Raw genomic sequence first — 15628 nt, 5'->3', positions numbered from 1 at the left:
TTAAAGATGTTTACCATTCAATGGATTTAGCGTACTTACCCATCTGGCGTTTTGCCAAGAGCTCCCCCTTGAAATACCACTGTCTCTCCAGAAACTTCATGTTTAACTCTAAACCAAAATAAGAATTTCAATAAGCTTCAAGCTTTTCACACCAACATTCAACTAGCCAATGCAATTCATTTACAAAGTGATAAAAACTTCCTATCAAGTATTTACTGTGCACAAGATATAAAAGTCTTTTTCCGGTCAGGCACGGTAGCTTATGCCTGTAATCTCAGCACTTTGGGGGGCCGAGAAGGGCGGATCACTAGGTCAGGAGATCGAGGCCATCCCGGCTAATACAGTGAAACCCCATCTCTACTAAAAATACAAAAAATTAGCTGGGCATGGTGGCACATGCCTGTAGTCCCAGCTACTTGGGATGCTGAGGCAGGAGAATCGCTTGAACCAGGGAGGCAGAGGTTGCAGTGAGCCGAGATCAGGCCACTGCACTCCAGCCTAGGCAACAGAGCAAGACTCTGTCACAAAAAGACAAAAAAAAAAAAAAAAAAAGCCCTTTCCATGAGGCTGCAAATTTTGTAAAATGAATCCAGAATGAACAAATTAACAGATGAAAAAGACATTTCACATAACTTCCCCTGGATTAAATGTGGTAGCACATGAAAAACTATCCTTCCTACAAGGGAAGAAACATAAAGCAGCAATCCCTTACACAGATGATTTCCCCTCACACTCTTCACAGATTAGACTATGAATGATATGCAAGCTTCTTCTCCATATCTTAACTTCCATTTAGCCAACAGTAATTAAGGCATTTTTCTAATCCAATACATTTAATTGTCTGAGATCATTAAACTTTCAAAGCTTGACCTAGTGGCATGCTCCTAAAGTTAACAGTATACACTGGAATAATTGTGCTATCCACAGCACAACAATTACGGACTTGTAATTTAGAAAAGGCTTCATAAATGAAAAAATGGAAACCTGAATCTTCCTTCTCCAGCATATTCTCACTACGTGTATAGACTTCCTCTATGGGCTTGAATCTAAAATTTTCAAGTTCACCATACCTTTTGCCAGTCATAAGTGTTTCTACAAGTGTAGAAACCAATTCCTGTTGATCTTGCTCATTGCCTAGTTCATAAACCAACCCAAGGCCCTTTGATGCAACATCTTGGCTAAGTTCTACAAGAAAGTCAGACAAGATTGTATTACTTTAAAAAAACTTTGTCTACTTGCTATGAAATCAAAAGCTTTAAAAAGTTAACACTGACCCAAAATGATATCAAAGTAAAGATATAAAAACAGAATCAACATGCCTATTTTGTTAAAAATAATAATAAATCATTTCAGTGGACATGGCACCATACATAAGTTACTGTAAATGAGAACCACATACACAGAAGATCCAGTTCACAAACCTAGACAATACTGATGGACCTATACAGTGTCACTGGACAGTGCAGTGACAGATCACCCACGGGCTGTAAGTCACACACATCAGAGATAAAACAGCCTCACGAGATCTCAATACACTCAGACTTAACTTTTAAAAGTCAATACAAGACCATATGTTTAAAACAAGTTATAAAACAAAGCTACTATTGAAAGATTTAACACATATACGTTCACTCTCTCCTAGCTTAAATCAGAGAGGAAAAGTAACCAGAGGTAGAAAAAAGCTATTATGAGAGATACTAATGTTAAAGAAGGCCTCAGTTCCATTTTAAAATGCAGAGTTGAGGAACATGTTCTAACGTATAAACCAATAAATAAAAAAGAATCTAAGTTTCCTATATCCTAACTAGAAATTTTGGTTTCCAAGCCATTAACATAACGCTTATCCTTACTGCTAACAAATAAGGTTTAGTAACTGTTTTGATCACACAGCTCAAGAAAGTTTTCTTTTATGTTCATTAATCCAGGTTTTTCAACATTTAAAACACAAGTTCAATAAAGTTTAGAAATCAAATATTAACCAACAACCTACCATCATTTTCTGATAGAACTGAAACAAACGCACTTTGAATTTCTTTAAGATGAGACTGAAAGAAGAAAAAAGGCATTAGAACACTGAAACTCTACCTCTTTGAGAGAGTAAGAGTCTTGTTCTTACCGTGCACAAAATTTGTAGTCTTATTATTCAAACTAGTTACAATTGATGTTTTGCTCTCATCTTTACAGGTGGCCCAAATCACCTGGAGCTGTACCACTTACAGGTAGTCTAACACATGCAAGCTGACCATTGCCCCAACTGAGCTTCCCCATCTCAAGCACTTCTGACTTTATACCTTCAAGTCTAGAATCATCTTCCAGCCTATATATATCAGGCCACCATTCTTCATTCCTTCATGTACAATGTATTTCAAAATACCTACTATTGGTTAATGACCTTCACCCTTATATGCTTTCCTTGCTACTTATAAAACTGGTTTTCAACAGGGCTGACCACAGACAGCACAGCTCACCTTCACTTCTTTGTGGGTATTTAGCTTCCTCACAAGGGAAAGGAGCCAGATGCAGGCTGCCTGCCTCACATGTGGGTTGGGGCTGATGATATGTTTATTTAAAATCACATCCAACACCCATGGAACCACATCATTCACTTTGGCTCCTGGGGAAAAGCAAAGAAAAACAACAAAGAATTAAAATAATTCAACATAGTTTCCTGAAAAAATTAAATTGAAATCAACATTTGCATAACAATCCTATATTAAAATCTAAATGACTATGGTGTTTAAAGTTGCTGAAGGAATCTATAATTATTCACTCTAGAATCTAGCGTAAACAAAATTACCTTTCAAAGATACTCCAGTAACTTTTTAGTTCCTGAGAATGAAAACTTATCCCTACTCTTTAGCAATTTTTCTTTGTCTACTAGATGTTTCTCATCTTCCATCTAAAAACAAACTTCTTTTGCACTTACTTTCCTCCTCCAGCTACCATACTGTTTTTCTCCTTTCCTTTATTACTCCAGGGTTTCTCAACCTCAACACTACTGACATTGTAGCTGGATAATTCTTTATTATACAGAGCTGTGCTATACACTGCAGGATGTCTAGCAGCATCCTGTGCCTTCACCCACTACAGACCAGTGGCACGCACCCTCCCCAGTGTCTATGTCCTCTGTGGGGCAAAAATCTCACTCCTCCAGTGACAAACCACTGATTTACATTAAGACCCTTCAAAACAGTTATTTAAACTCATGTTCAAACTTTGATCTTCTCTTTCCTTGAGCCCACTCCAAATCAGCCTTTTGCCTTCTCTTCTCCGTAGAAATTAGTCATAGAAATCACGAATGACTTTCCTGTTGCTAAGTTCAATGATGGTTTCTCAATTCTCACCTTAGTTGATATATTGGCACGTGACATGGTTAATTCCCCTCCACCCCTCATCCCTTCACAGCTCCTCGCTGATCACATTACTCCAGTTCTCAGTCAGAATCCCTTCTTTTAATTCCCATAACCACAACTCTAGCTACCAGCAGTTCTGCTATCTGGGTAACTACAATTACAAAACCAACAAGTCCTTACTAGATTCCCATAACATGCCTGGGATAATATGTACAGATGTTAAGATGGCTAAGACCTGGGCCCTAACTGGCTTCTCAAATGCTGTTCATTCTACTCTCAGCAAGACTGGTACACTGTAACCAACAACAACATCCAAAAGCCGAGTAGCACTCAGATGAGAATGACATAGAACATGCATGATGAAAATTCACATCAAAGATTCATCATCCCTCCCTTCTCCACAGTATTTTATGTTCTCCTTTCCCAAAACAGACAAAAATAGAACTTCAACATTGAATGGACAATTTGAGATTCCTTTGGATGAGTAAAAAGCCAAGCAGGATGTAATCTTCCAAGAAGAGTTTGAGGCAATACAAGAGTTCAGAGAATGAAGACTGGCATAGATACCTCTCTACTAACCTTTATTTGTTAAGTCACTATGTAAAAACCCATGGAGTCAGAAACTTGCCTCTCAAAGCAAACCCACTCCTCAGTGTGAGCCTTACCTGTTGTCAAGCCTCTGTTACCACCTCTCACATGCAACCTGAAAATTCCCACTTCAGGTTTGGTTGTCTTCTTGCTAACAATGTCGCTTTCCTTCCTTACCGTTTTCCTTCTATACAAACTGTTACTTGCCTTGCTTCATGTGTGTTCAAAGAAAAACCTCAAAGAACTGACTCTGATTCAGCTTTTGTCAATCCACAGTTCTCATTACAGTGCAAGCAAAAGTGTGTTTTTCTATTTCCTTTAAATCTCTTTATGGTGGCTAATGAAATAATAGGTGAACGCATTAACGTGGAGTGAAGTGTTAACTGTAACACTAAGTGCAATAACTGAATTAATGCATTATTCATGATGGAACACAATATACAATAAAATGTTACCACGAGAATACTATCTTTAAATTTCCTCAATTGAGAGAATAAAATATAAAAACTTGGTGACTTTTCTTTCTGTTTAAATTTTTTTTTATTCTAGCTCAAATACTAAAATATATTTTCAATTCCAAATTCAAATGAAACCACAATAAATTTGAAATCATAACATATATAACATAAAGTCAGAAACCACATGTTCCCTCAACTATATGCTGCCACTAAAAGCCAGTGTACCTGGAGCGCTAGCAGAAGGCACTGAGGCTTCATTATGTAATAAACGATTAAAGGACACATCATCTGGAAACAACTATACCTTTAATTCTGAAACTGGCTAAATACATAAATCCTCATGAAAAGAGCACAAGCTTCAAGGTGATCCAGAGTTGACTCCCCTGCTTGCTTGCCAAAGGGTCAGAAAAATAAGTTACTAACTTCATGCTGTTTTTTTTGTTTTTGTTTTTTTTGAGACAGAATCTTACTCTGTTGGCCAGGATCGAGTGTAGTGGCATGATCTCAGCTCACTTGCAACCTCTACCTGCCAGGTTCAAGAAATTCTCATGCCTCAGCCTCCCAAGTAGCTGGGATTACAGGCTTGTGCCACCACGCCCAGCTAAGTTTTCTATTTTTAGTAGAGATGGGGTTTCACCATGTTGGCCAGGCTAGTCTCTAACTCCTGACCTCAGGTGATTCGCTCACCTCGGCCTCTCAAAGTGCTAGGATTACAGGCATGAGCCACTGTGCCCAGCCTCATGCTGTCTTCTTCACCCAACTATTTTTCTTGACTGAATGAAATTGGTAAAACAGATATAAATATTTGAAAAAAGTAACATGGAATGTATAATGGTTTTGCCTCAAATGTAATAACGAAAACAAAAAAAGGGTTACTTGATAATTATAAATTGATTAGCTGAATATTTGGTACCAGCAGGAGGAGTATATTCCTCTTCAGTCACTAGCCAGGCATCTCGGGCAGCCACAGAACTAGTTCCTATTGCAGCGCTGGTAATGGCTTCACCAATAGTGAACTGAAGTTCTATCTGCTTGGCCTGCAACAAAGGAAGTAAAAGCCATGAATGAGACGACACATTTCCCAAAAACATCCATTTCTACAGAAAGCCTGCTTAAAAGTGTGTTTCTCAGCATGTTTTGTTTTCACTCTTTGCCCTAGCTTGCTTTTGGCTAATTCAATGGCTCAAAGGCCAGGGAGGGTGAGAGAGTGGACGATATAAGAATCCCTTGAAGATATTTTTCAAAGTCTTTGCTGCCCTCCTCACCCTCAGTAGAGAACCACTAAGCAGTGATTTATGATTTCTGGAAGCATAATATGGTTCACCTAAGGAAGACAGAAAATCTCATCAACTTTGAAGCCATGTGAGTCTCAATATAAATTCTAGCCATCTCTCACCAGCTATATACCCTTATTTGAACTTTTTTATTATTATTATTATACTTTAAGTTCTAGGGTACGTGTGCACAACATGCAGGTTTGTTACATATGTATACATGTGCCATGTTGATGTGCTGTACCCATTAACTCATTATTTACATTAGGTGTATCACCTAATGCTATCCCTTCCCGCTCTCCTCACCCCAAGACGGGCCCAGGTGTGTGATGTTCCCCTTCCTGTGTCTAAGCGTTCTCATTGTTCAATTCCCACCTATGAGTGAGAACATGCAGTATTTGATTTTTTGTCCTTGTGACAGTTTGCTGAGAACGATGGTTTCTCCCTTCATCCATGTCCCTACAAAGGACATGAACTCATCCATTTTTATGGCTGCATAGTATTCCATGGTATATATGTGCCACATTTTCTTAATCTAGTCTCTCTAGACCACAGTGCAATCAAAGTAAAACTCAGGATTAAGAAACTCACTCAAAACCGCTCAACTACATGGAAAATGAACAACCTGCTCCTGAATGACTACTGGGTACATAACGAAATGAAGGCAGAAATAAAGATGTTCTTTGAAACCAATGAGAACAACGACACAACATACCAGAATCTCTGGGACACATTTAAAGCAGTGTGTATAGGGAAATTTATAGCACTAAATGCCCACAAGAGAAAGCAGGAAAGATCTAAACTTGATACCCTAACATTGCAATTAAAAGAACTACAGAAGCAAGAGCAAACACATTCAAAGGCCAGCAGAAGACAACAAATAACTAAGATCAGAGCAGAACTGAAGGAAATAGAGACACAAAAACCCCTTCAAAAAATCAAGGAATCCAGGAGCTGGTTTTTTGAAAAGATCAACAAAACTGATAGACTGTTAGCAGGACTAATAAAGAAGAAAAGAGAGAAGAATCAAATAGACGCAACAAAAAATGATAAAGGGGGTATCACCACCAATCCCACAGAAATACTATAAACACCTCTATGCAAATGAACTAGAAAATCTAGATAAATGGATAAATTCCTGGACACATACACTCTCCCAAGACTAAACCAAGAAGAAGCTGAATCCCTGAAGAGACCGGTAACAGGCTCTGAAATTAAGGCAATAATTAATAGCCTACCAACCAAAAAAAGTCCAGAACCAGACGGATCCACAGCCGAATTCTACCAGAGGTACAAAAAGGAGCTGGTACCACTTCTAAAACTATTCCAAACAATAGAAAAAGAGGGAATCCTCCCTCCCTAACTCATTTTATGAGGCCAACATCATCCTGATACCAAAGCCTGGCAGAGACACAACAAAAAAAGAGAATTTTAGACCAATATCCCTGATGAACATCAATGCAAAAATCCTCAATAAAATACTGGCAAACCGAATCCAGCAGCACATCAAAAAGCTTATCCATCATGATCAAATGGGCTTCATCCCTGGGATGCAAGGCTGGTTCAACAGACGCAAATCAATAAACGTAATCCAGCACACAAACAGAACCAAAGACAAAAACCACATGATTATCTCAACACACGCAGAAAAGGTCTTTGACAAAATTCAACAGCCCTTCATGCTAAAAACTCTCAATAAATTACATATTGATGGGACGTATCTCAATATAATGAGAGCTATTTATGACAAACCCACAACCAATATCATACTGAATGGGCAAAAACTAGAAGCATTCCCTTTGAAAACTGGCACAAGACAGGGATGCCCTCTCTCACCACTCTTATTCAACAGAGTGTTGGAAGTTCTGGCCAGGGCAATCAGGCAGGAGAAAGAAATAAAGGGTATTCAATTAGGAAAAGAGAAAGTCAAATTGTCCCTGTTTGCAGATGACATGATTGTATATTTAGAAAACCCCATCCTCTCACCCCAAAATCTCCTTAAGCTGATAAGCAACTTCAGCAAAATCTCAGAATACCCTCATTTAAACTTCTATGAGCCTCAAAAACTTCATTTGTAAAAGGAGCATATCATCATCATCCACAGCATTAGGCTTTAAGAATTAAATGAGGTTAACGTACATAAAATGACTGTATAGTATGCTTGATGTGGTTACACCACAATAAATAGTAGCCATTGTATTTTATTAACATTTATTCAACAATTATTTAACTTTTTGCACTCTTAAATTTTATGATATCTTGATGTTACTTTTAAATGGCTCAGAAAAAAGAGAATAATAAAGCATATGTGAAATGTTAAAATTTGGTAAATGTGGATAAAGGGCACACAGGAGTTCTTTACACTATTCTTACAGCTTCACTGTAAGTTTGAAAGCATTTCAAAAGTCAAACATTTGAAAATTCTATATAGTACCCACTCAAATGTTTTAAAAATTTTATTCAGAAATGTTGACACGATTCACTACTAGGAATCACTGACCCAACATGCAACTACCTAGACCTGCATTTTCCACTTTTTACTGTGAACCAGAAGAAATTTAGGAGGAATAGGAGAAATAAGGGAATGAACAGAGAGCATGTGAGGGCTATGAACACGCTACTCTTCAAAGCATAAAGACAACAGTTGAGACTTTCCTACACCAATCAACAAATGCTCTAGTGATGAGGTTTCAAGTACTAATGCCACATGCTTCCTAGTCTGAGGAAAAAAGATTTAAAGGCTTTAGCCCTACAGCTTCCCTGGTTAAAAGCTTTTCTTGGCAATTTCAAGCTGAAAAAAGGTATTTCAACATAATCCTTATTAGGGGTTCATTTTATGTACCTGTACCTGTTTTTGCATGTTTCCTGTAATTAATAACAACACAGCTGGCATTAAAAACAAAAAACAAAACCCCATAGCTACATTTATGAATAATATACTATCTGGACATTGCTATAAATATTCCATAAAGGGGGGGTTCAATAGAGAAAATAAGAACAGATACATGGGGATTCATTATATTATTATTCTATTTTTGCATGTGTTTGAAATTTCCTATAATACAAAGTTACAAGAGGGAGCAGGCGGAAGGGCAAAGTGGCTGAATAGGGGGAGGTAGAAATGGTTAACAGGTACAAAAAAATAATTAGAAAGAATGAATTCAGGCCGGGTGCACTGGCTCATACCTGTAATCCTAGCACTTTGGGAGGCCAAGGTGGGTGGATTACCTGAGGTCAGGAGTTCAAGATCAGCCTGGCCAACATGGTAAAACCCTGCCTCTATTAAAAATACAAAAATTAGCTGGGCATGGTGGTGTGCGCCTGTAATCCCAGCTACTTGGGAGGCTGAGGCAGGAGAATCGCTTGAACTCAGGAGGTGGAGGTTGTAGTAAGCTGAGATTGCACCATTGCACTCCTGCCTGGGCAATAGAGTGAGACTCTGTTTCAAAAAACAAAAAAAAAAGAAGGAATGAGAACTACTACTCTTTGATAGCAAACTAGTGTGGCTATAGTCAACAATAATTTCATTGTACATTTAAAAATAACTAAAAGAATATAATAGGATTGTTTGCAACTCAAAAGATAAATGCTTGAGGGGATGGATACCCTATTCTCCATGATGTGATTATTAAGCATTGCATGTCTGTATCAAAACATCTCGTGTACCCCATAAACATATACACCCACCATGTACCTACAAAAACTTAAAACTGAGAAAGAAAAAAAAAAAAAGCCCAACAGAACCTCATCCCCTCCCCATCTAATGCAGGAACATCAAACTGAACTGTCCACCAAAAAAGCACCTTCATAAAAACTAAATCAGGTGACAGATCACAGTACCCAGCTTCAGCAGAATAACAAGAGGAGACGCGCTGAACAGGGTGGGAAGAACACACTGCCTACACCATCCCCTCCACCTTGGAAAGAGAACGTGTATGCTCGGGTGAATGACAACAAAGGGAATGTGATACTCTGCATTGCAACTCAGTGCCACCCTGTCACAGCATCAGGCAGAATTCTGCCAGTGCCCAAGGAGGAGCACTTAGACCAAACCTGGACCAGAGAGGAATCAGTTTCTTCAGTGAGAGGAACCCAAGTCAGTTGACTAAAATGGCCTCAGGTCCCCAAATAAATTTCACCAGCAGCTAGGCCACACTTGGAGGGAGGAAAAGCAAGAATACAGGAGACTTTTTCTCGTAACCCGGCACCAGCCCACCCATAATAAAACAAAGCATCAGGCAGAGTCCGAAGGCCCCATTTCCAGGATGTTGCTGTGGAAGAGCACTTCTAGACTCACCCCAGGCAAGAAAGGAATCTGCTTGTGTGGCACGAACAACCTAAGTCCCAAGTCCTGGTTGGCTCCAACACCTGCTGACTAAAGTGGCCTCATCTTTGAAAAAGCATCAGCGGCAGTTAGGTGGTCACAGGTCTTCGGTGAGCCCTGGTACTGTGCTGGTCTGGGAGGGCTTTGGGTGCAACCCAGCATGGTGCTAGCTGCTGTGGCCACAGGAGTGCCCACATTACCCCTCCCCTAACTTCAGGCAGCTCATTGTGGAGAGACACTCCCTCTACCTGGGGAAAAGAGAGGGAAGAGGGCAAGAAACTTTGCCTGGGAACCCAGAGAATGCTCCCTTATCTTCCCCAAGTCCATCAATGCTGGGTATGTAGGTGTCTGTAAGAGCTGCAGCACACCTGGGCTTAGGGTGCCCTCTAGTGCTGAAATGACTGCAGTGACCACAGGCTTAGGGAACTCAACACTCAGTCATACTTGATTTCTTGGAAGGCCCTCTGAAAGACAGGTACAAACAAGGCCAGACTGTGAAAACCGGAATAAATATTTACCTCTTCAACACCCAAACACTGATGAATGTTCACAAGCATCAAGGACATTTGAGAAAACATGTTCTAAAAAACATTCACGCTAAACAAACAGGCTAAATAAGCAGGCACCAGTGACTAATTCTGGAGTGGTGTAGATATGTGACCTCTCAGACAGGGAATTCAAGATAGCTGTTTTAAGAATGCTCAACAACTTCAAGAAAACATGGAGAAGTAATTCAGAAACTTACAAGAGAAATATAGCAAAGAGATTAAAATGGAGGAAAAAATCAAATCTGAGAGCTGAAAAAATGTAATGGATGACTGAAAAATACTTCGGTGTGTCTCAACAGTAGAACTGATCAAGTAGAAGAAAGAATTAGTGAGCTCTAAGACAGGCTATTTGAAAACTCACAGTCAGAAGAGAAAAATGCAGAAGAATGAGATACACTTACAAGACCTGGAAAACAGCTTCAAAGAGGCTAAGAGTTATTTGCCTTAAAGAGGAAATAGAGAAAGAAACAGGTGTAGAAAGTTTATTCAAAGAAATAATCAACAAAGAACTTTCAGAACATGGAAAAAGACAAACACCCAGGTAAAAGAAGGTCAAAGACTAAGAAGATTCAACCCAAATAAGATTACCCCAAGGCATACAATAAACTCGCGAAGGTCATGAACGAAGAGAGGATCCCAAAACTAGCAAGAGAAAAGCAGCAAGTAAGATATAAAGGAGCTCTGATGTCTGGTGGCAGAAACCTTACAGACCAGGAGGGAGTGGAATAACATATTCAAAGTGCTGAAAGAAAGGAAAGAAAGGAAGAAAAAGAGGGAGGGGGGGGGGGAGGGAGGGAGGGAGGGAAGGAGGGAAAAATCTTGTAACTGAGAATATTGTACTCAGCAAAGCTATCCTTCAAATATCAGGGGAACCAGCCGCCAATATTTCAACGTAGGTTCTTTTCTATTTTCCCTAAGTGTCGGCCGGTCTGAGAAACAGAAAGAGTACAAAGAGAGAAATTTTACAGCTGGGCCTCCAGGGGTGCCACCACACACTGGTAGGAGCATGATGGAGACCTCGAGCCACAAAACCAGCAAGTTTTTATTCGGGATTTTGAAAGGGGAAGGGGTATACAAACAGGAAGTAAGTTACAAAGATCACATGCTTCAAAGGGCAATAAAAGATCACAAGGCAAGGGCAAAATTAGAATTACCGATGAGGGTCCATGTCCCGCTGTGCACACATTGTCTTGATAAACATCTTAACAGGAAACAGGATTCGAGAGCAGACAACCCATCTGACTAGAATTCACCAGGCTGGAATTTCCTAATCCTAGCAAGCCTAAGGGTACTGCAGGACACTAGGGCATATTTCAGTTCTTATCTCAACCATGTAAGACAGGCACTCCCAAAGCGGCCATTCATAGACCTCCCCCCAGGAATGCACTCCTTCCCTGGGGTATCAATTACTAATATTCCTTGCTAGGAAAAGAATTCAGCAATATTTCTCCTACTCATACATCCATCTAAAGGCTTTAAGCAAGAAGAAAAATACAGCTCTATTCTGCCCAACCCAGCAGGCAGTCAGACCTTACGGTTATCTTTCCTTGTTCCCTGAAAATCGCTGTTATTCTGTTCTTTTTCAGGGTGCACTGATTTTATATTGTTCAAACACATGTTTCACAAACAATTTGTACAGTTAACGCAATCATTACAGGGTCCTGAGGTGACACACATCCTCGGTTTACAAAGATGATGGGACTAAGAGATTAAAGTAAAGACAGGCATAAGAAATTATAAGAGTACTGATTGGGGAAGTGATAAATGTCCAAGAAATCTTCACAATTCATGTCCAGAGACTGCAGTAAGACAGGTGTAAAAAATTATAAAAATATTAATTTTGGGAACTGATAAGTGTTCATGAAATCTTCACAATTTATGTTCTGCCACGGCTTCAACCAGTCCCTCCATTCGGGGTCCCTGACTTCCCGTAATATTGAAATATAAAGGAGAAATGAAGACTTTCCTGGGTAAACAAAAGACAAGGGAATTCACCACCAGATGTGTCTTAACAAAAAATGCTACAGTTCTTCAATCTGAAAGAAAAGAACTCTAGCATGCAACAAAAAATGTAAATACACAAATTCAAAATACTCTAATACTGTATAGAGCATTCTAAAGATACTAAAGGCACTCTAATACTGCATTCTAAAAATACTCTAATACTGTATAGAGTATTAAGAGTATCTTTGTATTAGAGTATCTTTAGTATCTAACACTCTATAGAATCTTTAGTACGAAGACTAAAACATAAACTTTTCAAAAATAATGACTGCAACAATTTGTTAAAAGGTAGGCAATATAAAAATATATTTTTTTGTTTGTTTGTTTGTTTGTTTTTGAGACAGAGTCTCGCTCTGTCGCCCAGGCTGGACTGCAGCGGCCGGATCTCAGCTTACTGCAAGCTCCGCCTTCTGGGTTTTTTACGCCATTCTCCTGCCTCACCCTCCCGAGTAGCTGGGACTACAGGCAGCCGCCACCTCGCCCGGCTAGTTTTCTGTATTTTTTAGAAGAGACGGGGTTTCACCATGTTAGCCAGGATGGTATCGATCTCCTGACCTTGTGATCCGCCCGTCTCGGCCTCCCAAAGTGCTGGGATTACAGGCTTGAGCCACCGCGCCCGGCCCAAAAAAAATATGTTAAGTTGAGACAACAAAGAGCCAAAAAATGGGGGTATTGGAATTAAAACAGAGATTTTTTTAAGTTTTTTCTTTGCTTGATTTTGTTCTTTTCTTGTGATCAGTGAAGTTGTCATCAAACTTGTTATATTTTCTGAAACCCTTAGGGAAACCACAACTCAAAAAACAGTCTAAACAGATGCACTAAAAATAAAAAGTAAAACATACTATGAGAAAAAAGTCACTTATCCGCAAAGGAAGACAGAAAGCAAAAAAGAGAGGACTTCCAAAACAACCAGAAAACAAAAAACAAACTGTCAGTAGTTAAGTCTTTACCTAACAATAATAAACTGACTGTCCATGGACTAACTTATCTCATTAAAAGATACAGAATGGCTGAATGAATAAGAAAACAAGACCAACTATATGCTGCCTACAAGAAATTCACTTTGGCTAGGCACGGTGGCTCACACCTATAATCCTAACACTTTGGGAGGCCAAAGTGAGCAAATCACCTGATGTCAGGAGTTCGAGATCAGCCTGGCCAATGTGGCAAAACCTTGTCTCTACTAAAAAAAAATAAAAATAAAAAAATTGGCCAGGCATGGTGGCTTGTGCCTTTAGGCCCAGCTACTTGGGAGGCTGAGGCAGGAGAATCACTTGAACCCAGGAGGTGGAGGCTGCAGTGAGCTGAGATTGCTGCACTCCAGCCTGGGCAATGGAGTGAGACTCCATTTCGGAAAAAAAAAAAAAAAAAAGAAATTCACTTAACCTATAAAGATACACATAGATTGAAGGTAAAGGTATGAAAAAGATACTTCATGCAAATGAAAACCCAAAAAGAACAGACGTAACTATACTTGCATCAGATTAAGACTTCAAGTCAAAAACTAGAAAAAGACCAAGGTCATTATGTAACGATAAAGGGCTCAATTCAGCAAGAGGATATAAAGGTTATAAATATATATGCACACAGTATTGGAGCACTCAAACGTATAAAGCATAATAGATTTAAAGGGGGAGATAGACTGCAACACAATAATAGTTGAAGACTGACTTCAACACCCCATTTCCAGTACTGGACAGGTCATTCAGACAGAAAATCAAGCAACCCAAATCAAAACTGAACTACACTCTAGACAAAATGGACCTGACATTTACAGAACATTTCATCCAACTGCTGTAGAATACACATCTTTTCTCATCAGCACATGGAACATTTTCCAGGATAGACCATATGTTAGACTACAAAGCAAGTCTCAAGCAATTCAAAAAAAATCTAAATCATATCAAGTATCTTTTCTGACTATAATGGAATAAAACTAGAAATCAATGACAAGTGGAACTTTGGAAACTATAGAAATACACGGAATTAAACAACACGTTCCTGAACAACCAACAGATCTATGAAAAAATTAAGAAAGAAAAATTTAAAATTTCTTGATACAAATGAAAATAAAAACACAACATACCAAAATCTATGGGAAACAGCAAAAGCAGTGCTAAGTGGGAAGTTTACAGCAATAAATGTTTACATCAGAAAAGTATAAAGGCTTCAAATAAACAACATAATGGTGCATTTTAAAGAACTAGAAAAGCAAAAGCAAAGCAAACCCAAAATTAATAAAGGAAAGAAATAATAAAATTCAGAACAGAAGTAAATGAAATTGAGACTAAAAAAACTACAGAAGATTAATGAAATGAAAAATTGGGTTCTTTAAAAGATAAATAAAAAATTATTAGAACTGATAAACAAAGTAAGTTACAGGATACAAAATCAACATATAAACAGTTGCATTATATGTGACATGCTTTGGATTTGTGTCCCTGCCCAAATCTCATGACTGAATAGTAATCCCCAATGTTGGAGGAGGGGCCTGGTGGTGGGGTGACTGGATCACGGGAGTGGACTTCTCCCTTACTGTTCTGATAGTGAGTGAATTCTCATAAGGTCTGGTTGTTTAAAAGTGTGTAGCACCTCCTGCTTTGTTCTTTTTCTCCTGCTCCTGCCATGTAAGACATGCCTGCTTCCTCTTTGCCTTCTGCCAAGATTGTAAGTTTTCTGAGGCCTTCCCAGCCATGCTTACTGTACAGCCTGCAGAACTGTGAGTCAATTAAATCTCTTTTCTTTATAAGTTACCCAGTTACAGCAGTGTGAGAACAGACTAATAGGCCAGCAGCAAACAATTTGAAAAAGAAATCAAGAAAGCAATCCTGCTTATAATGGCTACCAAAAAAAACCAAAAAACAAAAACCTAGGGACAAATTATAACCAAAGAAGTAAAAGCTCTCTGTAATGAAAACTATAAAACATTGATGAAAGAAATTAAAAGAACACACACAAGAGAATACATATCCCACGTTCATGGATTGAAATAGTATTATTAAAATGTCCACACTACCGAAAACTATCAACAGATTCAACATAATCCCTATCAAAATATCAATGACGTTCATCAAAGCAG

The 15628-nt window shown here is 38.9% G+C and overlaps 1 protein-coding gene across 4 annotated transcripts in view; it reads right to left on the bottom strand.

Moving 5' to 3' along the window:
• Nucleotides 1–15628, bottom strand: part of ECPAS (Ecm29 proteasome adaptor and scaffold) — a 127476-nt gene that overhangs the window by 30892 nt on the left and 80956 nt on the right. For all 4 annotated transcript variants that reach the window (XM_026456262.2, XM_026456263.1, XM_026456261.2 and 1 more), the window contains 5 exons: nt 5313–5436; nt 2469–2614; nt 1991–2045; nt 1071–1185; nt 40–108 (listed from right to left, as the gene is read on the bottom strand). In XM_026456262.2, the coding sequence (XP_026312047.1) occupies nt 40–108; nt 1071–1185; nt 1991–2045; nt 2469–2614; nt 5313–5436 (509 nt within the window). The remainder of the gene's footprint in view (nt 1–39; nt 109–1070; nt 1186–1990; nt 2046–2468; nt 2615–5312; nt 5437–15628) is intronic.

This window comes from Piliocolobus tephrosceles, chromosome 14, assembly GCF_002776525.5.
Source record: "Piliocolobus tephrosceles isolate RC106 chromosome 14, ASM277652v3, whole genome shotgun sequence".
Taxonomy (NCBI): Eukaryota; Metazoa; Chordata; class Mammalia; order Primates; family Cercopithecidae; genus Piliocolobus; species Piliocolobus tephrosceles.
Note: the sequence above shows the minus strand (reverse complement) of the source record. Positions and strands in the feature narration are given on the sequence as shown.